This window comes from Biomphalaria glabrata, chromosome 10 (assembly GCF_947242115.1).
Source record: "Biomphalaria glabrata chromosome 10, xgBioGlab47.1, whole genome shotgun sequence".
NCBI classification, from domain to species: Eukaryota; Metazoa; Mollusca; class Gastropoda; family Planorbidae; genus Biomphalaria; species Biomphalaria glabrata.
This window is the reverse complement of record NC_074720.1, coordinates 42999696-43027672: the sequence shown is the minus strand read 5'-3', so window position 1 is coordinate 43027672 and position 27977 is coordinate 42999696. Positions and strand designations below refer to the sequence as shown.

The window sequence follows — 27977 nt, the reverse complement described above, 5'->3', positions numbered from 1 at the left end:
GATAATTATATGTATTGTTATCTGCATACGCTGCCCTCAGGAAAACAGAAGTCATGTTCCAGAAGTCACCCAGTAATACATACTCAGTCCCAAGGATTACCGTAAACGGACAACCCCTTAATGTGGTAGATCACTTCACATATCTAGGTGTCAAATAAGGCCTCACTTTCAAGGGAAGTTGATAACCCTCTGACCAGGGCCAGTAGCGCTTTTGGACGCCTTCAGGCAAGAGTTTGGCGGAACAAATCGATCCGCCTGCCTACAAAAATCAATGTCTACCAGGCGGTGGTTCTCTCAACCCTTCTATATGGTTCTTAGACATGGACACTATACAGAAAAAAACTAAGACTTCTTGAGCATTTCCACCAGAGACGCTTGCGCTCCATCATGGACATACGGTGGCAAGACCGCACTACTAACAGTGATGTCCTTGCGAACGCCGTATGGACAGTATAGAAGGACGTCTAGTTTATGGTCCGGCAGTTACGCTGGGTAAGGCACGTATTATCTCGTATGGGAGACGAACGTATGCCAAAGGCAGTCTTTTTTGATGAGCTAAGAGGTGGTCGACGTAACAGAGGCGCCCCACGGAACGCCTCAAAGACCAGCTTAGGTGTCAACTTTCCTTGGCTGACATAGAAGAGAGCACCAGGTTGCATGCGGCCTCAGAACGAGACAGCTGGAGGTTTCTCACGAAGGCCGCGGGATACACATTTGAGACCAAAAGAAAATCTGCTGCCGAGGACAAACGCAGACGGCGAAAAGAAAATCTAAATCGACCGCCTGCGGACAATGGTTGTGCTTGCCCTGGATGTGGCAAAATATGTAGGTCACGTCTGGGGCTGCGCAGCCACGGGAAATACTGCATTCCTCACCATTCTTCGGACTCGCAGACTAGCCTTATTATAATATAGGTCTCTGCGCCATACGAAAGAACTGCTTTCGCATTTTATTTGTTGAATTTTCGGATTTTATTTTGTAGGGACACTGGGAAAGTGCTTTTGACCGCCAGATAGGATCTCTAAACTATGTGTCTGAAGTTCTGAAAACAAATAGAAATCTATAAATCTAAAATGACAATTTTTAGAAATTGAATTGTGAAATGCATTGGTCAATTTAGAAATCGAAGGAAATAATAAACTTCTTTTTAGTATTTGTAAAATTCAAAACAATGCTGAGATATCGTGATCAATCATCCAAAAAATCATGATACAACTACATTGCAGACAACATGCAAAAAAAAAAAAATATATAAAAAATTACAATAATAATGATTAAAAATAATCGCTAGTGAGCCTAGTGTCGTTCAGAAAAAAAAAACGAATATTTTTTTCTATGTCACATGAAGATCTGCATCACGTGACTTATCTGTTTACTATTAAATTGGGTGTCGGTGTTGTGTTACTTGACTGTCAAAATGCAACTGAACTGCTGTTGATGCATACTAAGGACACTGCTCAAACACCCACTCGGTATTGCAATAATGTCTGACAGCAGCCACTTTTCTAAACCTTTTGTCTCTTTGGTGAATTGTCCTGTTTGTGCAGCCAGGTATTTATATAGTTTTACATAATTCTAGAATCTATTGTTAACTTTTTTTTAAATTAATTTAATACTTTATTTGACTTAGACTTTTTTTTTTTTTTTTTAAAGAGTAACTGTCTTACAGTATTGAGTATATTTAGGATAGAGCAGTGGTTCACAAAATTTTGTGATCCTGCGACCCCTTATTAATTAGTTTATCTAGATTTTTTTTCTAAATCTAATTAAAACTTGCATACGGACCTCTAAGTGAAAATATACATAAATGCATAGAGTATTACTAATATACATGTAACTCTAAGCTACAAATACAAAAGCAAATATTTTTTTAAAGTGTTTATTAAGTCTAGTATGCATTCACCTGTGATTGGTACAGTGGTGTCGCTAGGTTATATGATGCCCAGTGCAGCAGCTCCTCATGATGCCACCTTTTTTGACAAAAATATACTACAAATGAATCTTAAAATGCATTTTTTCTTGCTCACAAAACTATCAATCATTTTATCAATTTTATCAAAATCAATTTTCTTCCATCAATAGGCAGAATAGTGAGTTGCAAATTTGTCATCATTGGCGTAATTAATTCTTGATCATCGTAAGCCTAAACAACTTTGCTCGCATATAGTCACACGGTACTTACCGCAACTGTCAGAAATATGCAAATAAAGACAATATTCGGAACTCAATCATCTAGCCAATATCTTTTTTTTAAAATATAAAACTGAAGATCTCAAGCATGTTCTTGTTTCATAAGTTCGATTTAAGAAATGTGATTCAAATTCAACATGGTTTACAACTTACATTTAATCTAAGAAAGAACATAAGAGATTAACAAAGTAGCGAAATTATTAAATTTGTAGTTAACATTTCTAGTACAGTAGTTTGACTTTGTTCATGTATGTACAATGTGTTGTTTTTACTGAGAAAATTTGATTCCCCTCACCACTTGTCCCATGCGGCCTGCACCACTTGCCTGCCCATGGCTAGCTATGCCTCTGGATTAGTATCTGAGTTTGTCTACTCCCAAAAGGGTTTAATACCAAATTAGGAACATACAAGATAGGATTATCTTAACTCTTTCTCTCCGTAATTATTTTTCCATGTTTTGAAGGAATTCTTCATTTGCTCATTACTATTTCACTACCCCTGTTATGATTGGGCTTCAATAGCTTTGTTGTATTTGGTATAGAATTAAAGGCAAATGCATGCTCTTTTTATATAATTCAAAGTCAAGTTTGAAAAATTAAACATTAATTAAATTTAATGAGGTCAAAATCAAGAAAGAGTTAAAATCTTTGGTTTGCGTCAGCATAGAGTAGTACATAGTAGACATATTAAACAGTAGTGAGAAGGGAGTTTATTATTAAAATAATCAGATAAATTAGCTTTTAGTAAAGAAGTTATTTTGACTGTATACAACACATGTTTGAGAACCAATGAGTTAGAGCATTGCTGCTTAAAATCATGAATCACATTCAATCACAATATAGATCTAGACTTGTGAGTCATGTGCCACTTGAGCTCTACTTGCCATAAGTCTAGATCTAAGTCACGATATGTCATATAATACATGGGAATACATTTATAATGCAATATATTACAGAATTTGTTTCTATATGTATCATAAACTAGCTGAGCTCCTTCATTCTTTTTCTTCAACTAGCCAGCTTTTTACAAATGAGCTGTAGGCTCCTTTGCAGTGTTGAGACTAAAACACTAAGTTGTTATTTTTACAAAGCTTATTTCAACGCACTCTGTCTGTCTGGTAAAAAGTGTGTACACATTATTTCTCCCACACCCATTCTTGGATCAAGTTTAATTAAACTTTGCACAATTATTCATTGACATAGGCAAGAGATGAATCAATTAAAACAAAGTAACCAATTAGACAATTAATTACTGGTAAATCATTATTTTGTTTAATAGCAACAAGGGAAACTAATACTAAAGTAGTCACAGATATGGCTAAATTTGTTGGGTTTAGTCCACTCAAATAGTTGTTAACGTTATTTCTCCGATCAAGTTGATACTTTAAACAATTTTTTATTTTATCGTAAACAAATATGAATCAATAAACAAAATACTCAATTAGTCAATGAATTAGTGGTCATCAATTATTAGTTTTAGACTGCCCTATAGATTGCAAGGTCTGAAAGGGGAACTTAACTTTCAATGTAGTTAGAAAGTGTTCTAGATGTTATGTAGCTAAAAAGTGTTCTAGATTTTATGTAGCTGGAAAGTGTTCTAGATGTTATGTAGCTAGAAAGTGTTCTAGATGTGTTCTGTGCTTAAAACTTAGAGACTTACTTTTTATCATTTCCCAACTTTATTTAATTTAGCTATTAAAAAAAGCAAAACATTGTAGAGATTGGGACATTTGTATTTTAGATTAATGTTATTTTCGTTTAAGACACCGGTTTGAAAAACAAAATTAGCATACAAACTCAAATGAATGATTTTTAAAATGCATTTTTCTTTCTTGTTTGAAGTCATCTCCCTTTAAAGAAGAGCCTGACCAATGGGGTCTATGGATGCACTTGTGAGAACTGTGGACACTTCTTTAAATTCAAAGCTATTCATGACTTCAAAAGTACTGTGACTTTCAAGATAAACAACATTTCCTATACAGGTTAGTGACAATGTAGAGATCTATCTATGCCAAGCTACTATGGATCATCTCATAGAAATGAGATGAATGCTTTGGGATTAGCTATGGTTGGAACATGTGACTGACATGTCACCCACACAGCTGTGCCCACCTCTCGATGCAGCTGATCTATCTGTAGGAACAGGAAAAGCCAATATAGTTTGTGATCAGCAACATTGCAGGCTCTGCCAAGGTGTAGCACTGTTGCTGGCTCCTGATTTTTCCTCAGGGTTGACTCTCAAAGTCTTTCCCATGTTTGGGTATAGCTGAAAGGCAGCAGAGTTTTGTATTCAGAGTTACCCCCCCCCTTTCCCCCTCTCTTAGGTGGGTAGCCAATATTGTTTGGGTCTAGCTGCAAAACAGTAGAGGTTTGAATTCAGAGTTTTTCTTCTGCTAGGTGGGTAGCTCCTGCCCAAATCTTACTGGTTTAGGCACCTGTTTCTCACCTTCACCCCTTCTTCTGTTAGTGAAAACAGTTCCGCCAGACTCAATATCTGAGCCACACGTGAAGGCCAGGAGTTGGACTGGTTGTCAAAGGCTATTTCAGACGCATACCAATAGGAAGTATTTTTAGGTAGTGCAGAGCTTATATCCATTTCCATTTCTGGCAATGACAGCCTTGCGGAACCTTTATATAGCTATGTTCAAAAGAAATGCCACCTTTACCTGCATTGCATGTGGATTGTGGATGGAAATGTCTCTCCAGACTATGGTGTACAGTCACATGAAAAAGTGCTCCGCAAGATGAGTCAGGAGGCAAACATATATCTATGTCCTTTCTCATTGTCAATATATACATACATATAACATTCACACTGTCAGCACTAGAGTTCAATATTTTTAACAGTGAGAATAAGTAAATGAAATCTGGTGACATTATGCAATCTCTGATCAGGCATGAGATGAACCTCTGACTCTTGACAACTCCACCAAACAGCAGTATTAGTATTTTGTGAGTTCTCCTTAGAGTCATTTTACTTGATTAATAAACCAGGGTCATCTGGCTGAAACAAACATGTTTGGTTTGTAAAATGTTTGACATGTTTCGGATGTTCCTTCAGAGTTGAAGATAGTTTACTTCCTAGTCCAAACCTCTTGCAGGACGACGGGGGATGGGAGCGGGCAGGGTTTGAACCCTCGACCGTCGATAAATTCGAACGACAGTCCAGCACGCAAACCGCACGACCAGGCAGCCATCCAGGTACTCTCAGGTTAGGTATTGTTGTAATATGAGTTCTGGAGTCTTGTTTCTTCTTTGCAAACTCTGTACCGTATTGATGTGCTTTATATCTTCAGTAAAACAAAACTCATTTTCTTGTTTAATTGTTTGCAGATTTTTTAATATAAAGTAATTAAGTTTAAAATTTTCTTAGGGAAACAGAGACAATCTGAGCATTCCGTTTAGATGTAATACAGTTGTTTTAAATTGTAAATTAGAGCCTTGAACTAAGTAATAGAATCTAGCAAGCACATCTTTGTAGTAAACAAAACCACATCTCTAATCACGTGTCTAATATGGGGCAATAAACTGTGAGGGATAATCTTATCTGCTTTATTTCACTGTTGAGCTCAGTAAGTCAGCTAAAAACTGTGAAGCGATTTTGAGACAACCATTAATGTGTTGTTTTTTTTACTTTATTTCCATGTCTTCAAAGTGACATAGCATATTTTTTTTATCAGGTCATTTGATACTGGGCTATCAAGTGGATGACGGTTGATAGTTGATCTACTTGTCTTATTAAGAGCTAAGCAATCACTGCGAATAGCTTTTCAGCTTATACTATGGCCTATTAGAAATAATTGGTTTTATCTAATCATGTTACATATCACTGTTTTAAAGCCAGTTTTGTTTTGTTGCAATATGAAGAACAATGATAAAACAAGGGGGAAAATCCCAGGGAATCTCTAAATCAAATCGCTGGAACACTTTTTTTTTTCAATTTTCTTTCTATTCTGTTGTAGTTTCATTGTCAACTTTTTACCCAGTAATGCTATAGCATTATTGATGTACTGAATAGAAATGAAATTTTAAAAAAATCTATGAATGTGTAATTGTAATGGTATCATGGTGTCTGTTTTATCCACCACTTACTACACAGCCACTCACTGAAGAAACTCTAGCTCATTGTTAAGCAACTGACTTTATCAATAAACTACAAGATGCTCTATAAAATCATGCTATCAATAATTCTCTGTTATTCCAGCTAATCTGTCATGAATGTCCTCGTATGTGTTACTAAGTTCAGAAAGTATACACATACCTGTATGTCTGCCATTAATACTGTCACAGAATCATCAAAAACTTAATAAATAAAAATTCTGTAACTAAATTTTTTACTTTTTTCTTAAGTCACTTTATAATCTTGAAAAAAAAATTATATTTGAATCACTGTTTGCAACATAATTCTAAAAAAAAAATTATAAAATTTAACTAAATCCTTAAGAGAAAACGCTAAGAAAAAGCGTTTTGAAACATCATTGAAATCTTTTAGCATTTTGAATTCTGTACATTTTTTAATGAAAAAATTCGCAGAAACTATTAAGAAGTAACTTTTTCAGAATTGGAGTCATACACTATTATGCATTCATATTTATATTTTATGTAATAAAGCTTATTAAATATACTTTTTATCACTTGGCATATTGGCTGATTTGCAAAGCAAATTGCATCTAAAACAAAGGGTTTCATGTGGTCTCATGTTCAAATACAACAGATTCAGATCTTTGATATTCATAGGATGTCCCTGAGTTCAGCCACCTCTAATGGGTACCTAACATTAGTTGGGGAAAGTAAAGGCGATTTCAACACATTACCTCCTGGCCACAAGGCCACATGACAGCCTTGTTGATCCAATGTTTTTTACTTTTGATCTATGTATATATGCATGTGTTTTTGTTTTCATGCATGTCATTTAACTCTGTCCCCTTTAAGTTATAATGTTTAATAAAAGGCTCTGTGAATGGCATAGAATAAAAAAATCTCTTTCCTTTAAAACTAATTTGATTAGCTTCATCCTGTTACAAGTGATTTATGTGTCTCTTAGTTGGCAATGAGTTCAACCCAGCTACATCTCTAAATGAATACATGCGTATGACTGGAGTGTCTGTTGGCACCAAAGGATGCTGCTATGAAGGAGGCTGTGGAGTCTGCCTCGTCACTGTCAAATTATTTGAACCAATTTCTGGACAGACTGTGGAATATGCTATCAACTCTGTAAGGGCCTAAGATTTCTTTTTCATAAAACATCTAGTAGTTCTGAAAAAAAAAATTATACATTTATTGTATCATCAAATACTTATTATTTTTTAAATAAATTTAACTTCAAGAAGATTTTATTCTAAAATAAATTTTAAAGAATTTTTTATATGATTCTGAATGAGTGAAAATTGAAAGTAAAATAATTGGTTACTTGATCTATGATCTATTTTTTTTAAAGCTTATAAAGTGGTCAGCACATGATCTACTGTCTAGTTAACTTGAAATAATAAAAATTAGTACGGTAATGTGAAGCTTAGTGCTGAAACAATTAATGATGCTTGCAGGTTACACTTATAAATGAAACACTAGGGACCACATTTTTAATGAGAGAAAATTGGGAATTAAATATAGTGATACAATGGACATCATTTTCAAACTTGTGATGAAAAGTCTCATTCATCTTTCGTTGTCAATAATCACCTTGATATGAGATGCACTTTATAAATATCTTTTTTTTTATATCTGATTCCATCGTTGTGATGTTTCAGTGTTGCCTCCAACTGTACACGTGTGACGGCCTGGAGATCACCACCATTGAAGGACTGGGTGACCCCAGAGTTGGCCTCCACCCAATACAAGACAAGATGGTACAACATGATGGTGCTCAGTGTGGCTTTTGTACGCCTGGACAGATTATGAATATGTATGGGTAAGTTAAATAGTTTTACAGTGTATGCCTACTCCTGAAAAGTTTATGACTATATATATAAGTAAGTTAAGTTTTACAATGTATGCTTGGACAGATTGTGATTATGTATTGGTAAGTTTTACTCCAATGTTCACATGGACAGATTATGATTATATATGGGTAAGTTAAGTTTTACAATGTATGCTGGGACAGATTGTGATTATGTATTGGTAAGTTTGACTACAATGTTCATGTGGACAGATTGTGATTATATATGGGTCAGTTGAGTTTTACAATGTATGCTGGGACAGATTGTGATTATGTATTGGTAAGTTTTACTACAATGTTCACATGGATGGTCAGATTATGATTATATATGGGTAAGTTAAGTTTTACAATGTATGCTAGGACAGATTGTGATTATGTATTGGTAAGTTTGACTACAATGTTCACGTGGACAGATTGTGATTATATATGGGTCAGTTGAGTTTTACAATGTATGCTTGGACAGATTGTGATTATGTATTGGTAAGTTTTACTACAATGTTCACATGGATGGTCAGATTATGATTATATATGGGTAAGTTGAGTTTTACAATGTATGCTGGGACAGATTGTGATTATGTATTGGTAAGTTTTACTCCAATGTTCACATGGACAGATTATGATTATATATGGGTCAGTTGAGTTTTACAATGTATGCTTGGACAGATTGTGATTATGTATTGGTAAGTTTTACTCCAATGTTCACATGGACAGATTATGATTATATATGGGTAAGTTGAGTTTTACAATGTATGCTTGGACAGATTGTGATTATGTATTGGTAAGTTTTACTCCAATGTTCACATGGACAGATTATGATTATATATGGGTCAGTTGAGTTTTACAATGTATGCTTGGACAGATTATGATTATGTATTGGTAAGTTTGACTACAATGTTCACATGGACAGATTATGATTATATATGGGTCAGTTGAGTTTTACAATGTATGCTTGGACAGATTATGATTATATATGGGTAAGTTAAGTTTTACAATGTATGCTTGGACAGATTGTGATTATATATGATTGAGTTTTACAGTGTTAACTCTTTCTCTCCTCACTGACGATACCAGCGTTGATTCCACCATAAGGTGGTAAATAATTACGGAGAGAAAGAGTTAATAAGCTTATTGCAGGATGTTATGTCTTAAATTGTCATGTTTCCTATTCATTGACAGCTTAGTATGGTCACATAAAAGCAGGAGAGGTTGTCATAAACTTTTTAATGTGTGGTTTTTCTACAGTTGCCTTTCCTCCTTAGAGTTTGAATAACATTCATCATTCTTGTCAGCTTTAATGTTTTTAGGTTCCTGTTTGCCTATGATTATCACATACAACAGCCATGCATATCTATAAATATCTTTTAGCTCAAATACGATGCTACTGAAGTTGTTCTATGCAAAATGCCTTTTAGAATTTGATATATATATATTGTAGCCAGTTGACATTACAATTTTTTTTATTATGTGAGCCGACCTGCTGCATAGGATAAGCCCCCCCCCCCCCCCCCATCCTCTTTTTTTTTTTCTGAGCCTCACTTTCTATCACCCCGAAAGTTACAAGGGGTAACTCTAGTCCGACTGACAGAAATAAAAGAGTTATCTTTCCATGACTTTATCTTGGTGCAACGCATGGTTATATTATATCATATGAAAGTTTTGGCACTCCGCATTTAAAATTTTAACCAAGACAGACTTTTTGAGACACTGTAATTAAAGATCATTTATTTATTACTACTAGAAAGACATAGTATCATTTCAACAGAGCAGAGTACTCCATACAATAATTTGATGAATTAAATTTTTAATATTAAGTATTTAATATTAGCCGAAATTCCAAGACTTTAACCTTTGGCTATCAATTTTAATAACTTTCGATTGATGGTTGATTGAAAAGTAATAAACTAAAAGTTATTTGCTTGTCTAGATGACAGTGTATATTTTATATAATATTTATAAAGCTGACTGAAAAGTTCTTTCATAATTCAAAAATTAACTCCTTCATAAAGTACATATAAAAATTAATAAGAATTTCATGAAGGATAAACACTTTTATTTAGACAGCAGGTTGATTCTAATTACAATTTTGCTTTAAAAGCAATTTTTTTATGTGTACGCTATATCATTTTAAACGTATTCTTTTATATTTAATTTTTATATTTATTTCACCAGACTGTTGAAAAGATTTCCCCAGCCAACAGTTCAACAAATCGAAGATGAGTTTGATGCTACTCTATGTCGCTGCACAGGTTTGAATCTTCTGTTGTTTAAATTTTTTAAAAACATTGAAGAGTGGATGATTGAAAATATTTCCTTACTTGGAATCAATAACAAAACTTCAATTTTGTTTATTCATTTTTTTCTTTTCAAATTCACACACAACTTTTTTTTATTACTTACATGATTAATAATTAACTTAAATGTGAATGGACCTCATTCACCAAACGTAAACAAACAACATTGAGTCACGTGATCTTATTGATAAAACAATGGGAAAAAACTGTCACGTGACAACCATCATGAATTAAACATAAGATCGTAAATTATATAGAAGAGATAGAGCACCACGTGGCTAAATGTTGTTTCTTTACCGTTGGTGAATGAGGTCCATTGGGAATGATTTTAATTTCAGGCTACAGAGCAATTTTAGATGCAATGAAATCATTCGCTGTGGATGCACCTCGTGAGCTGAAAGGAAAGCTCATTGACATTGAGGTATAGCTTTTGTTTTTTCTGTTACTCTTACTGATAACATAAGGGAATGGACAGGCCTGTTATTGAAAGACAAGGCCAAATGGAGAAAGACAGTCAATAGATCATGTGTGGTACCCCAAGGGCCATACTAAGGGATAGGTGAAGGTGAAGGACTTACTAATAGTGATATACTAAAACAGTGTCTCTCACATTTTTACTTATGATGCCCTCCTAAACCAAAAAAATAACATTCTAAAATACACTTTTTCCCTTAATAAGATAAACTCCGGCAAAATAAAGTTGTAGAATTGGGGGGTCAGATTGACATTGAAGTGTGTGAGAGAGATATTAGACAGTTAAGTATGTATTTTTGAAATGGGCTACATTGCTGTAATATCACCCTCATGCTTAGCTAGATGTCTCCTAGCAGGTCTGTATTGTTCATGCAAAAGAAGTCTACAGAACAATCATGTCTCATGGGGAAAATTTTACTATTCTGATGCAAGTAAGATAAGGAAAAATTTTACTATTCTGATGCAAGTAAGATGGGCATATTGAAATGTCTTCTTAAAGAAATTCTGAATCCATAATTCAACAGTTTAAAAGGTCCTACTCAGAAGATGAAATGACATTTCTTAAACCTTCATATTATGTTGTTGTTTTTTCTTTAATTAATATTAAGATATGTATTTTTAACTAAAATATTCATACAGCACATTTTTTTTTATTCGAAAACAAACAAAAAAAGACCTTAACGCCTGCCCTGTCAGTGTTCCACAGTTTGAGAAACGCTGTACAAAAATATCATCCATTCAATAAAAAAGTGGATTGAATCCCATCTGAATGATTGCATTTCTTGCCTTGTAGAGTTTTGGTATTATTTTGCATTGATTGCATTTTTGAGATAACTGATTTATCATTCAATCTCTAGCAGTTAATTAAAAATGTGTTGAAGATATTATGCAAACATCAAAAACTATATTTACCGTCTACAACAAATATGAGATTAAACTGTGAGTATATTCAGGAAAATTATCTTGTATGAAGTCAAAATCACATTTTTTAAAAGGGCTTAAACTTTGGATCTTTTACTTGTCATTGTAATGTTTATCAATCAGCCACAGTATTAATATTCTCAATGACTAATTTCCCTTTCTTCAAAATCTAAACAAAAATTTTTTAATTGTCATGTAGGAACTAGATGGCAAGCTGTGTAAAAAATCTGGCAAAGCATGTGTAGGTCACTGCAAGACCAAAGATGGACAGAAATGTGAAAACCAGATCCAACGACCCATACACATTATTGGTGATGTGGCCCAATGGTTCAAACCCACCAACCTTCAAGATTTGGTCCAGCTGTTGGCTCAACATAAAACAGAAAACTACAGACTAGTCTTTGGAAATACTGCATTTGGTAAAATGTCATTATACAAGTAATCTATTGCAAGTCCATTTAGTACTCTCTGGGATTTTTTATTGAGTTTCATTACCAGGAGTAAACATTGTTGAATGTCTTTAACTTCTAAACAATTTACATTCTACTTAATATGCTTGCCTGATTGTTTAATTCTGAAAGTTTTCTTCCAGATTTTTAAATTTTTCTATGAAATTAAAAGGTTCTGCATTTCACCATAATCTGTTTTTTGCATGTTCCTTCAGAAGTGAACATTATTACATCCTAGCCCAACCACTCCAGCAAGACAGCTGGGGATGGGGTCAGGCAAGGTTGGAACCCAGGACCATCAAGATGACTGTCTAGTTTGCATACCACATAACATAATCAGAAGCTTTCCTGAACTTTTAATACCCTGTTGCAGTTTTTCTATGCCCATAAGCATTTTGACCTCATAGCTACACACAAACAACAAGATAAAGGTTTACAGAATTTCCCTTCAAATAAATGTTTATCAATTAAAATTAATTTCTCTGCTCATTACATTAAAACAAAATTTCCCATCAAAATGAGATATTTACCCTACATGGTTTTCAGATGTCAAAGTTCCTTTCATAAATTCTTAGAGCTCTGTGTTTCTAAGAGTTAAAATTACATTTAATTTTTGTAGGTTTATCTCCCTTGTCAGAGTATAATGACAGGAAGAAGTTTGTCTAATGTCTAGATTCATAAATCTTCTATGCAGAAGTAAAAAATGTTGGATTACTAATCTTCTTCACCTGTCCCTTTGACTGTTTGACCAATGGAGCACTACATTTGATCTAGCTCTTCATCCCTCTCTGTCTTTGGCCTGGATTACAGTCTCTATCATTGACCGGTCTATTCATTCTTTAATGTTTTCTTCCAATTACTTAGATCCTGATAATCTCTTGTTTTGGCCATACCGGCTTAGCTTGCACTTTTTAACAATGTCAAGAAAATAATCATGGGCCCAAATCGCCATAGTTAGTTTTATTGTTTTGACTTTGGTAGCTTAGGGTTTCATGTTATGTTTGAAATGTGTTTTGGTTTTTCAATACTTTGGTTGCTTATAATATTTTTAATGCAGTGTACCTTGGTTTACCCTAGTGTGTTTATATCTCAAAGAAAATCTGGACTTGTTTTCTCTCTAGGTGTTTACCAAGAGTTTGGCCCTTGGAATTTTTCTGTCTTGATTGACATACGAGGTGTCAAGGAACTATACACCATCCAGGTATAGAGCATATAATACTTCTTTATAATGTTTGAAACTCAATAATTTGATGCACTTTGGGTAATGCTAAGGTTGAAATACCAATTTAGGCTATTTGAGGGTAAATGCATCAGTAGATTGCTGGAATGGGATGGTATGGTCACATTGTGAAATATGTTGCTTTGGGTAAGATTGTTCTTCACTGTAATGCAGAAGCTTTTTGAATACACAAAGGACTGTCTTATAAGTTAATGTTGATGATTTATGACACATAGCAAGTGAAGAGCCTTGATTGTACAGACTGTTACTTATTACAAAGCTTATGTCAACTCTGTATGGTAAAAGTTTTATACACGTTATTCCACACCCAATCTTTGATCAAGTTGAAATTTTGCTAATTTTTTTTACCTGACAAAATAACAGAAAATACAAAAAACTGACCAATTAGTTAATTAACTATTGATAATTATTTTGTATGGCATCAAACAAAGAAAAATAATTGTACTTGACAGATGTGGTGGTATAAGTTGAATTTGTCCCCTTGAAGAGGCTTTAGCCCTGAGTTTGAATTCAAGTTGTACTTTTTTTTAATGTATTAAAAAAGTTTTTAATGTAACATTAACCCAGATGCCCCCTTCTCCCCCCTCCCCTTTCCGAACTGATCTAGACAAGTGATAGGATCATAGCATATTGAGAAAGCTAAAAGGATGAAATTGGGCTAAACAAAACAATTGGTAAAAATATTTCTAATCGCACAGATTTATTATTGTTAGGCTAAATCTATTACAAATTTAATCACATGACAAATCCAAACTAATTGATACAGTCGTTACACTTAATATAAATTCTGCTTTTTAAAGAAAGTATTTCTTATGTTTTCTTGTTTTGTTAGCTCCAGTAAATGAGTATTTCAATGATTAAAATTTTTTTAAGATCAGAGGTCTGATGTAACTCCATTTAGTCAGTGTGAGCAATGTATACATATGGTAAAATTATTTTTTGAAGCGTGGGACAAGCCTTGTGTTGGGAGCCAATCTATCTCTGAGCAACCTTCAAGAACTTTTTGCCCAGTCTGAGAGTGATGCCACTCTACCATATGCTGCTACATTTGCTAAACACCTCCAGTATGTGGCTCATCATGGCATCAGAAATGTAAGTTTTGAACTGCATCTTAAAGCACTGCATAAAAAAACACACACAAAAAAAACAAGAAATAAACTAGAAATTTCTCAGACATTTCTGCATTTTTTTTGTTACTGTAGGTTTAATCTGTTTATAAATTGTTTATAAACTTTCAATGAATTTGTTTGTTACATAAAAAAATCATATGCTAGAAATAATTTTTTAAAGTCAAATAGTTTGTTTCATATCTGCGGTGAACATTTTTTAGTGTCTAATAATTTGCATAGGTAGTATTAAAATGAACGTTTGTTTACATACTATAATAAAAAAATTGTTTTTATTCAAGAATGAAATAGATATGAAGCAAACATGTGATTAGTTTATTTTTGACAGAAAAATGTTATCTGCTATCATTATTTGCAGCAGTTCACAAAAATCTGAGTCATACTTGCCTTCATAGATCTAATACTGAAGATCTTGATTTTGTTTTGTTTTTTACCAGGAATAAATTTATTTTTTTCTGGAAGGATCCTCATCTGCATTTTGTGTGCCAATGACAATTTAAAAATGCTACTGTAATAAATGTTCTTATAAATTTCACTCATTAAATTCCCCAGTAAGGAGATCATGTAACCAAATATTGATTCATTCTCTTTCCTACCTGCAGATGGCTAACTGGGCTGGAAATCTGGTCATGAAGCATGCACACCCAGAATTTCCTTCAGACATTTTTGCTCTTTTTGAAACTGTTGGAGCCAAACTGTCTATCAGTAAGTAACTATATTATTATACGATTTCATTTAGCTTTCTCTTTTGAAACTGTTGGAGCCAAACTGTCTATCAGTAAGTAACTATATTATTATGTTTTCTCTGCTGTCTTTAGATTCTTCAATATAAATATATTTGGGATACAATTAATATAAAATGATGCATTATTTTAATTAGATAAAACTAAAATTGATTGTTTTTCCAAAACATTTGCGATTTCTGTAATGTTGAACCAATACATTAAGAGGGATGTTTTTTAATTATATTTCTGTTATCTATTTAAAAATAAAGATCTGCTCTGTCCTGTCCCTTAGAGTTAGACATTGAGGCATCACACATGATTTGTTAACTGTCTTTTTCCATTTCTTGATGTTGTTATTCTTCTCTTCTCTGTTCCCTGCAGAAAAGTCTTTGTCAGCCCTGATATGGCCATAATACAGAAGTAACACCTTTAGTAAAATCATTAAAGTTTAAGACCCTTCTGGACAGAATACTTAAAAGTAAAGTAGCAATTATGCTTAAAACACTGAACCATAATTTTCGAATACAAAAACAAAACCTATAAGATACTCAGAAAGACACAAGGATGAAGGCACATTCCTCATCCCATATGCTAGGACAAATTTGTACAAATGCTCCTTCTTCCCTAGTGCACAGAATGGGTTGCCTGATTCGGACACTAAAACTAATGAATTGGCAGAATTTAAGTCATTGGTTAACATGCATGACTAGATTGACCATAGGCCACAGAAACAGATGACCTTTACATCATCTGCCCTATAGACCATGAGGTCTGAAAGGGGAACTGTACTTTTTTTTTATAGGACTTAGTCATCTTTTTGGAAGTAACATCTGTATTTTATAAGATAAGATCTAATATCTTATCTTATATAATACAGACGTTACTTAAAAAAAGAAGATGATTACGTCCTACGCGTCATGCATTTAGTCATGCATATTAACCAATGACTTCAATTCTGCCAAGTCACTGGTTTTAATTGCTTTTTTTTTTTTTAAATATCAGAAGGTCACCACTGTGATTCTGTTTTGGATTTCCTCATAGGTGATGGCATCTTTGTAACATCTCAATTTAACGTGAATAATTTCTAATAGATATTATCCTTACCCACTTGACCCCATCCCATTGCTTACAAACAAAAGTATTTCCTTGTATGTTATAGCTGACAGTAATGGCACCCAGGCCCAGTACTCCCTTGTGGATTTCCTTTCACTTGATCTGAAAGGCAAAGTGATCACTTCAGTAAATTTACCCAAATTCACATCTACTGGAGTCAGAGTTCAGACATACAAGCCATCACATCGTCTGCAGGTCAGTGTTGTGATTGCTTAGTTATAATTAATCAAAGATTAAAGATCTGGGATATGAGATCATGACTAATTAATGTGGTATACTTTCTTTTGATACTTTTATTCATGTCCTTCAAATTTTGTAATAGTTTTGAAAAATGCCAATGATAAATCTGATTTAATACCATTGACATTGATCTGAAGAAGAGAGAAAAATGCCAATGATAAATCTGATAGGATTAGCTGCATCTAATATGTAAGAGTATATGATCTTTGTATTGTGTAATGTACAATGTTCTGTATTTAAAATGTATTTGTTAAATTTGACTTTTTAAATTTCATATGGTTAGTTTAAATAATAGTTAAAGTTGATAATTTTTAAGTAAAATGTGTGTGTTGTTTGCAATATTTCAATACTTGTCTTATAGTCTTTTGAATTGCTGGTGCTGCCATGTTTTTTTAGGGTAAAAAGTCTTAATGTCATGTTTTCAAGTAAAGAAAATTTTTGTTGGAAGGCCTGTTGGCATTGTTTATTAACTGTTGTCAGATCATCTAGAATCTCTTTTTTTTTAGTCAAAGATTTGTCGTTGTAGACATGCTAACTATTTACTAAGGTTAAAAAGAAATTAAGTTCTCAGTTTAAGAACTCATTACTGTTAATTACATTATTCTATAGAATCTTGATTTTCAAGTACATTAGCTGTCTCTGTATTGAGAAAATGTGTTCAAAACCATGTCTACATATGCTGATTTGGGGTGGTTGTATAGGTCTAGGGGCTTGATCATTGGCAATTTAAAATAGTCCAATCATTTGCCAACAGGATATCTTCTTTTTTATTGGGGTATTTGGCTCTCTCTTACTCTTTGCTTGGTAGTTCTCTTAAAAAGAAACAACTTGTGATTATTTAAATTATACCAAATGTATAATAAAATGAATCAAACCAATCCATCAACAAACTACAAAAAAAAAATAGTCCAAACCTGACATGGACTAACAAACCAGTTCTTTTCTCTGTAATCTCTTCTCTCTGTGAAACCATAGACCATGACAATGTCACAATAATTGTGATAGTCACCAAAAGTTTCTCATTATAAAAACTAGTGTAAGATTGAAAGGGGATCTGATGTTTAGCACTAACTCTATAAACTCATAAACATGTGAGAACTGTCTCACATTAATATTGATTGTTTTATGATATAGTTTATTTTCCGTTTGAAGAAAAGGTGAGAACTTTCTAGCTTATAAAAAATGTTTGTTGATTGTTTCCACAGGCAAGTCAAGGCTATGTCTCAGCTGGTTTTATGGTTGATGTGGTTACCAGCCAAAATTTTTTGATACAAACCAAGCCATCCATTGTCATTCAAGGAGTCAATTCTCAATTGGTAATTCTGTGTAAATAGTTGAAATCCAAGTTTTAAAACTATAATTGCACTATCTACCAATACTAAATGCTCAATGTCTGTTCACAGACTCATGCTGTACAAACTGAAGCCTTCTTATTGAACAAACAACTTGGCGACCCAACTGTTTTAAAAAGTAATTATTTGTTTTCTTGTCTGCTTATTTGACATCTTTTTAACTTTCAAATAGTATTTGATGCCTGAGAAATATGTCCTTCATTCTCTGGAATCTTGAATAATTTTATAGAGTTGCATTGACGATTACACAGTCAAATTTCTTGCAGCCCCTCCATCAGAAATCCTACTTACTAGTTTGTCATGCAATCAGCCTTTCTTTTCTGACAAAAAGTTTTTAGCCATTACATTGGTCATTAGGTCATTATGTTTTTTAATTTTGCTACCAAATTAATTTTTATGTCAATGAATTATGTCTCGCACATCTAACTTCACCTTCACCTTTCCCTTAGTAGCAAGCTAACAGTTACACCGCATATGATTTGTCAACCATCTTTCTCCATTCCTCTGTCTTTTGCCAGGATTAGATCCTTTCCACAGACAGGCCTGTACATTCCTTAATATTGTATTTCCATTCACCTCTCCCTTTTTTCTTGGCAATGATTCCTGCAGAAAAGTCCTGAGGATCTTATTATATGGCCATAGTCTTAACTTTTCAGTGATCCTGTTTCTGATTTCCAAGTTTGTATTACAGTTTTTGTATGTGCTGCCTAGAATCCTTCTGTAACATTTCAGTTCTTGGCTAAAACCCTTAATTACCCCTAACCCTTCTGCTTTAGTTCTGCAGTAAGAGACCAAGATTACTGGAATTGTCACTAAGGCGTTCATCAGCCTGACTTTTGTACTGAATGTTATGCCCTTGTCTTTCCATATCTAACAACTTTAATTTTTGTTTGTGTTTCTTGTGACATGAGAAGCTATTTTAAATTATTACTTAAAAAAACAACAACAAAATATTAATATGAAGATAAATTTTGTCTTTAAAAAAAAGGAAACCTATTTTGGGAAGAGAAATAAGCTTTTCAACTAGTAAACTGTATTCTATTTATATTATTCATATCTTCTAAACCACTTATATTTACTATTTGTAAAATGTTATTAGATGCCTTGTCACTTCTGTCAACTGAGCTTGTTCCAGAGTCAAGGCCAAACTGGTCCAGTGCAACATTTAGAAAATCCCTTGCTCTCAGTTTGTTTTATAAGGTAAGGATAATAATAATATATATAGTTCGTCCATCGTGGTTCGATGATGACCACTTTGTCATCCAGGGGGCTCAGAGCTTTGCACTGGGGTATTATGCCTCCTCATGTGGCCGGTGAGACCTATGTGAATGTTCGGCCGCACACTGGGCAGGTTATTCCAGCTGGAGCTAGTGTGGTTTGCCTTGCCTCTGGCATTTTTCTTCTGTCTGCCTGTCTTCAACAAGGACTTTTCTTTGGTTTCAAATGCGTGTCTCGCCACCTGTTGCCAGCTTTCCTCTATGCCAGTGAGTTCAAAAGGTTAATCATTATAGCACTTATGGGGGCCACCTCTTTTATGCTAACCTCCTTGATGCTTATCAAAGAAGATCATCTTTGGTATGTGATCATTCCTCATGCAGAATAACATGTATAAAATGGAGTACACATTGACTTGAAAAGTAAAAATGAAGGCTGTTGGTGGCAGAGTGGCAAAAACTACTTGGTTCATGTCACCACGTTTTTTTAGAGGGTCATTGGGTGACATAGGGTTCATATTATAATGATATATATTGTAGGCATTATTTGGATGAATACTTGCACGTTCATACCTCTCTCGTAAATGAGGAAATAACTCTTGATGTAGCAGACACAAATAATATGTTTAATATAAACAGTAATAACACCACATAGAAAATATGATACACAATTAAAGAATAATCAGTAATAATCCTTCATAGAAATACTTGACAACTAGTACTTATCTCAACTGCTTTATAATAATTCTTTACTAACTGCTTACAGTAACTTTCTCAAGTTTTTAATTTGTCAAGTAAAAGTCAAAACTTTCCCTATCTATGAAACAAATAATTCTCATCCGTGCAATAACAGTAATAATAAGATTTTTAAAAAATTAACTTCTCTCTTGACACAGTAGGTGTCATAATTTACAGGTTATATAAAAAAAAACCTGAAATTAAGTAAGTCATTTTTTTATCCAATTTAAAATTATTTTTGCAACGTAACCACACATGTATGTTTTACAGTTTGTGTTGAATGTTTGCCAATCCAAAGTAAATCAACGTTACACCAGTGGGGCCACAGGACTTGTCAGAACTCCGATTGTTGGCACACAAGACTATGGCACAGACCCATCAGAATATCCTGTTTCTAAACCAATGCCAAAAATAACTGCTCCATATTTGGTTGGTTTCATATTTGTTTTAATGAAACTTTTATTTATTATTCATAGACATGTTGAGCTCGTACATGTTTTATAAAGATTTATGATTTGTAAAGAAAAAAGTTTATTGCTATTAATCTATCATGGAAAATACAGAATTTCTTTCATTAACATCATCATCATCTGTCCCTTGACTTGTCGTAGAAGTGCCCCCCCACTTTTCCCAGTCAGCAGCAGTTCAAGAGATAGGCCGGTCCATTCATTCACGTTGTTGAGCCAGCTTTTTTTTTTAGATGATCCATACTTCATGTCACCTCCATTGTACTTTGAAGAAAGACTTTTGACTTACTTCAACGAGAAGATAACCTTGTCCTACATTTTCTTGTTTTAATTAAATTTTTTTTTTTTAATTTGAAACTACAGGTGCTATTGACTTTGTAATAGTGTTATCTTGAATATCATTAGATCCATCTTGGACCATCTCAGTTAGATACTTAGTTATTTAACATTTAGAAACTGAATTGTACACAGGTCTAGTTTCTTTTCTTTTAACCCTTTGTAACTCTTTGCTTTCTGAAGTTCAATTAAATCTGGCTTGTCATTGTTTCTTAGCAAACTTCTATTTAGTTAGTTGTTTTTGCATAAAATCAACCAAGATAATGATTGATACTACCTGTCGAGAGCATCATGACCTGGATAATAGTATAATTTAATTATTTATTAGTTCAATAGCTGCTTTAAAAGCGGCATGGTGACTGAATGGTAAAGCGCTTGGCTTCTGAAGTGGGGGGTCTTGAGTTTGAAACCTGATGAAGACTATGAATATGAACTGTGTGGGTTTCCAGGACACAGCAGAGTTCACCCAACTGTATTAAGTACATGATATCATTAAGGGAACATTAGGGAGAAATAGAGAGACAAAGGCCATTTATTGATTTCTGAGTTAGGAAATACCCGGTAATGTTTTCTCATGAACTAATTTTGTGTTGACTACATTTATTGAGTTCTGAATTAAGAAATAATGTTTTCTCATTAACTAATATTGTGTTGGCTATATTCATTCATGTTTGTAAGTTCATGTTCATAAAATCTATCAGCTTTGAAAAACTATTTTGTCTTATTGGTGATTTGGGATCATTAGACCTCATAATGTAACACATCAATGTGTGAGGAGTTTATTGGAGTGCTGCCTGGAAAAGTAAAACACATAACAACATATTTAAATAATCCTTATCTCAAATTTCTAAACATTTTATACATCTTTTTTATTTTATTCTATCATTATAGACCAGTGGAAAAGTTGCATTCTTGGATGATCTGCCTCCTGTCCCTGGTCAATTGTTTGCCTCCCCTGTGTTGAGTACTGTTGGCAATGCTGAAATAGATTCTATGGATCCATCTATAGCATTGGTAAATATACACATTTTATCTGAAATATACATGTGAAATTGTTGGTCACTTTTGCTATCTTGGCTCCATCATATCCAACAATGATCTACTGGATAAAGACATCAACAACAGGATAGCCAAAGCAACAGGCACCATGTCACGGTTGCAGAAAAGAGTGTGGGACAATATATTGCTGACTAACAATACTAAAGCCTTAGTCTACCGGACCTGTGTGATGAGCACTTTGCTATACGGAAGTGAAGCATGGTCAACCTACTCATGGCAGGAAAAAAAAGCTGAATGTCTTCCACCTCCGATGCCTAAGGCGGATCTTTAAAATAAGGTGGCAAGATAAAATGAGGAAGTGCTATGAAGAACAGGGTGCCAGGACATTCACTCTGTTATCAGCAGCAGACGCCTTGGCTGGCTTGGCCACGTTCGTAGAATGCCAGTAGGTCAACTTCCACAAGACATTCTGTATGGCGATCTCAAAGAAGGCAGGAGTGCCTCTGGTCGCCCACTTTTACGTTATACGGATGTATGCAAACACAACATGAATCTCTTCAAAATCGACACTGGCAACTGGGGAAAAGTGGCACTGGATAGATCCACATGGAGAGAGAGCATAAAGGAAGGGTCTCGGATTGCAGATGCCATACACAACAGAAGCAGAAAGAAGGGGAAAAATGCAACAGCGCCTGGTGATTACAGATGCCCAACCTGTGACCCCAGCTGTGTATCAAGAATTGGCCTCTTCAGTCACACAAGAAGTTGCAAAGGGAAAAGATAATCTCTTAAGACATAAAATGCCACAGACAGACATGTGAAAGACAGACTACACAGTACGTGAAAGGAAAACAAGCTGACAAAGTAACATAGTATTGCAATGCACAAATACATTGAGCCATTAGTAGCCAGCTGTCATGTAGGTTGTCTTGTTTCATGAGGAGATAATTACTGTTGGTACCATAAGAGTGCATCACTAAAGATTAAGGGACTTGTCTTATAGTTTTACATAATTTCTTTATCTAGACAGATCTATGCAAATAAACAGAAACTAAAAACACATATGTATTTTCAAACTAGACCTTTGGGGTTAAAATCAAATGACATGCCATGGAGTAGACTATAATGCAAGGTGAAATACAGTTAACTCTTAATGGGGCTGCTTGCTGAATGTTTTGTGTGGCCTACAAAATTTTATCCTGTCCAACATTTTTAACTAAATCAAAGAATTTTTAATATTTACTCAAACATACTTTTTTCTCTTTATAGTTTAAAGAAAAATCTTATTGTGAAATATCAATTCAGATTTTTAAAAATGATTTCTTGGTATATGTTATCACTTATAATTTTTGATCATGTTTAATATTTTGCAGACACTTCCTGGTGTTAAAGCGTTCATCAAAGCTTCAGATATACCCAAAGGAGGGTCTAATGACTGGAGACCTCAAGGCATTCCCTTCGTAAAAGGCCATCAAGAGGTAATGAGATGTATAAAAAATGTAATTGATACATGTAAGATACATGTAAGATACATGTAAGAGTCAGACCTTTCTCGTCATCCTCCACCATTCTGTAGCAGGTTTGAGTTGGGGTCGGGGGTCAGCTTCTTTTTTAAAGGAATATCAATAAACAATCATTTTCACCATTTTATTTTTTTTTTAGTCCCAAACAGCTTTAGTGGCTGTGTGGTAAGGAACTTGGTTTCTGAACCGAGGGGTCCCCAGGTTCAAATTCTGGTGAAGACTAGGATTTTTTATTTCAGAATCTTTTGGGGCGCATCTCAGTCCTCCCAGCTCCACCCAGCTCCACCTGATATTAATAGGGGAAAAGTAATGGTGTTGGTTGTTGTGCTGGCCATATGGCACCCTAGATGACCATGGGCTACAGAAACCAATAACCTTTACATCATCTGCCCCATATATTGTAAGGTCTGATAGGGGAACTTTATTTTTTTTTACTTTAGTAACAGCTTTAATAACAGCATCCTGTGTCACCACTTTAGCCTTTGTCTTTGATTATATGTTATTCTGTGAGGTTTTAGGTTTATCTAATTCTAATGACTGGCGCTGTTCAATTATTTACCAACTTTAGTTTGCTTCTGCCATGGAAGTCTAGTAGACACCAAGAAAAAGATTGAATAACTAGGCAGCAACTAACTTTATTTACTACTCTTTTAATCCTTGGCTTGGCTCTCTATCAGCACTCTACTGCCAACTCAGCCATTCTGAGACAGTGATACATGAACCCTCTTGATCAGCAGTTCCCTCTTCCAAATGACAACAACAACAAAATATTTAGTTTATCAATACATAGATACACACAATAGCAACCCAAAACACACTATCAGTTTATCAATACATAGATACACACAATAGCAACCCAAAACACACTATCACAAATTTATGTTATAAAATAAAACCAAGTATATAAATATTTGTTTCGTTGAACTAATAAATGTTTGTTTCTTAACTTGGTAGCTGCTCAGCACTGGCCCTGTTCTATATGCTGGACAGCCCCTTGGCATCATTGTGGCAGGTTGGAATGTTTAAATTAATAAATACTTAGAATAATGTATTCTTATTTATAAACTGAAGTTTTCACTGTGGCTAAAAAAGACTGAAGCCTCACTATCATTTTATGATCCACCTCATGACTGAAGCCTCTTAATCATTATTTATGATCTACCTCATGACTGAAGCCTCACAATCATTATTCATGATCCACCTCATGACTGAAGCCTCACAATCATTATTCATGATCCACCTCGTGACTGAAGCCTCACAATCATTATTTATGATCCACCTCTTGACTGAAGCCTCACAATCATTATTTATGATCCACCTCGTGACTGAAGCCTCACAATCATTATTCATGATCCACCTCGTGACTGAAGCCTCACAATCATTATTCATGATCCACCTCGTGACTGAAGCCTCACAATCATTATTCATGATCCACCTCGTGACTGAAGCCTCACAATCATTATTTATGATCCACCTCTTGACTGAAGCCTCACAATCATTATTCATGATCCAACTTGTGACTGAAGCCTCACAATCATTATTCATGATCCACCTCATGACTGAAGCCTCAATCATTATTTATGATCCACCTCGTGACTGAAGCCTCACAATCATTATTTATGATCCACCTCGTGACTGAAGCCTCACAATCATTATTCATGATCCACCTCGTGACTGAAGCCTCACAATCATTATTCATGATCCACCTCGTGACTGAAGCCTCACAATCATTATTTATGATCCACCTCGTGACTGAAGCCACACAATCATTATTCATGATCCACCTCGTGACTGAAGCCTCACAATCATTATTCATGATCCACCTCGTGACTGAAGCCTCACAATCATTATTCATGATCCACCTCGTGACTGAAGCCTCACAATCATTATTTATGATCCACCTCGTGACTGAAGCCTCACAATCATTATTTATGATCCACCTCGTGACTGAACTCGTGACTGAAGCCTCACAATCATTATTCATGATCCACCTCGTGGCTGAAGCCTCACAATCATTATTCATGATCCACCTCATGACTGAAGCCTCACAATCATTATTCATGATCCACCTCATGACTGAAGCCTCACAATCATTATTTATGATCCACCTTGTGACTGAAGCCTCACAATCATTATTCATGATCCACCTCATGACTGAAGCCTCACAATAATTATTTATGATCCACCTCGTGACTGAAGCCTCACAATCATTCATGATCCACCTCGTGACTGAAGCCTCACAATCATTATTCATGATCCACCTTGTGACTGAAGCCTCACAATTATTATTCATGATCCACCTCGTGACTGAAGCCTCACAATCATTATTCATGATCTGCCTCGTGACTGAAGCCTCACAATCATTATTCATGATCTGCCTCATGACTGAAGCCTCACAATCATTATTCATGATCTGCCTCGTGACTGAAGCCTCACAATCATTATTCATGATCCACCTCGTGACTGAAGCCTCACAATCATTATTCATGATCTGCCTCGTGACTGAAGCCTCACAATCATTATTCATGATCTGCCTCATGACTGAAGCCTCACAATCATTATTCATGATCTGCCTCATGACTAGACTGACAAGTTTATAAACACTTTAAGATCAAATACTAGACTCTATCAAGCAATGACTTTAAAGTAAAGATGGCTTCCTCTTCAGTTCTGCTCTTCTTTACATCTGCTTCACCTTCACCTATCCTGTAGGCTATTGGACTGTTGGGGTACCACGCAAGATCTGTCATTCATCTTTCTCCATTCCTGTCTGTCTTTTACCTTGGATAGAATCTCTTTCAATGGCAGGCACATCCATTTTTTTTTGCTGTCTTAGATCTGCTTAGTTTTAATAAATTGTTGAACTCTAAAGATGAACTGTAATATCAAAATGTTTTATTCAAAATGTTGACCAATAAATTATGGTACAATATGCACTTGACATTATGGTCTTAACCAACTAAGGGTGAGGACATTTGCTCTTGGTGAGTTTTAGCTACTGGATTATAAGTACTATATAATAATTATATATAGAATGTGCAAGCATCCATATATAGAATTTTTCATATTGAATAAACTTACATGCATAACTTGTGACTAATCTAACCATTCCAGACACTGAAACAATGGCTCAGACCGGTGCCAGTTTGGTCCAAGTGACTTACAAAAATGTCAAGCCAGTCATTGTTGATGTGGAACAAGCAGTGCAGCAAAAGTCATTCTTTCCTAACCCACCTCCCCCCACACAAGTTGGTGACCCAAAAGGTAAGATTGCCTTATACTTTTAGATGATACAAACCTATAACATATTTTTTATTTAATCTACTGCTGACTGGAAAAATGGAAGGATTTGGTTATGCAAACCATCACAGCACCCCCACGACGAAAGTGAAGGTTCTGATGAGAGATAAGAGTGCAATAAGGGGCGCATTTCTTATTCCATACACTAGAACAAATTCCTACAAGTGCTCCTTCTTTCCTAGTGCTGTTAGAGAAGGGAATGGGTTGCCTGAATCAGCCAGGAAAAAACGACGACTTAGTAGAGTTGAAGTCATTGATTAACATCCATGACTACATTGACACATGAAACGCTTAGGACATAATTATCTTCTTTTTTTGAAGTAACGTCTATAATTAATAAGATAAGGTGGAAACAAATGTGACAAGGCCAGAATCTTTCTACTGTCAAAATGGCAGCACTAGACTTAGCTCTGATGGCTGCCTAGTCTAGTGGTATGCGGTTTGGACTGTCATCTATCTGATGGTCTTGAGTTCAAACCCTGATCACTTCCATTCTCTGCTGTCCTTCAGGAGTCTTGGGTTACAATGTGATAACCTTTATTTCTAAATGTAGTTTTAAAACATATTCTGAAATTCTGAAAACATATGTTTGTGAATCAAGTGGTAGGGAAGGTTTAGTACTTGTTGCATATTTTTTTATTTATATTTGCTTCCAACACAACAGACAATAATTTAAAAGAAGAAGTGAGGATAAATAATGTCAAAATTGGTATACGAAAAATAAATTTGCAATAAGAATTATTATTCTAGCTTTTTATATAGCGCTACTTTCATGCTTATAGCATGCTCAGAGCGCAATTGGTCCAATCTCATTTGTGGACCAGTGGGGATGAGGGGGTATCTAGGAGTTGGTTTTCCATGCTGCCTTTAGGCGCTCAGTAAACACAACTCTGCCCGAGTCGGGTGTCGAACCTCGAGCCCCCTTCTAGGTAGCCAAGCCAAGCCAAGTTCAAGCACACTTGGCCTCTCGACCACGCTTCCCAAATTTAAATTTAATAGTCTTACTTCTACATCAATCTTAAAATGATAAAAATAGTTCAATATTTACAAGGATGATAAGGTATAACTTTCAAAGCTTTGCAAACTAATGACAATAATACCCAGAATTCTTTCCTCTCTGCCACTTTCTATGACCAAGCTCATTGCCGTCCCAGTGATAAGTGTTTTGTAAAGTTTAAAATCTAACATGGGTCGTCCAAAAAAAAAAGCTTGTTGGGCAGTGTTAAAGAATGGATTGGCCTCTCCTGATATCCTGCTAAGAACGGCTCCTGACCGTAAAAAGGTTAGGGATTAGTATGTGAGCTGTCTCAGCACCACTATGACTAAAGTCAAGGGACAGATAAT

At 34.8% G+C, this 27977-nt stretch overlaps 1 protein-coding gene across 1 annotated transcript in view; it reads left to right on the top strand.

The window, feature by feature from the left end:
• Positions 1-1371: 1371 nt before the first annotated feature.
• Positions 1372-27977, top strand: part of LOC106056807 (uncharacterized) — a 39328-nt gene continuing 12722 nt past the window's right edge. Inside the window, exons 1-19 of the mRNA XM_056045197.1 lie at positions 1372-1551; positions 4032-4171; positions 7234-7403; positions 7937-8097; positions 10294-10370; positions 10754-10836; positions 12010-12229; positions 13381-13460; positions 14445-14591; positions 15229-15331; positions 16511-16659; positions 17910-18020; positions 18108-18174; positions 19156-19256; positions 20279-20437; positions 21703-21825; positions 23184-23288; positions 24288-24345; positions 26448-26597. Coding sequence (XP_055901172.1) covers positions 1484-1551; positions 4032-4171; positions 7234-7403; positions 7937-8097; positions 10294-10370; positions 10754-10836; positions 12010-12229; positions 13381-13460; positions 14445-14591; positions 15229-15331; positions 16511-16659; positions 17910-18020; positions 18108-18174; positions 19156-19256; positions 20279-20437; positions 21703-21825; positions 23184-23288; positions 24288-24345; positions 26448-26597 — 2272 coding nt within the window. The 5' untranslated portion in view covers positions 1372-1483. The remainder of the gene's footprint in view (positions 1552-4031; positions 4172-7233; positions 7404-7936; positions 8098-10293; positions 10371-10753; positions 10837-12009; positions 12230-13380; positions 13461-14444; positions 14592-15228; positions 15332-16510; positions 16660-17909; positions 18021-18107; positions 18175-19155; positions 19257-20278; positions 20438-21702; positions 21826-23183; positions 23289-24287; positions 24346-26447; positions 26598-27977) is intronic.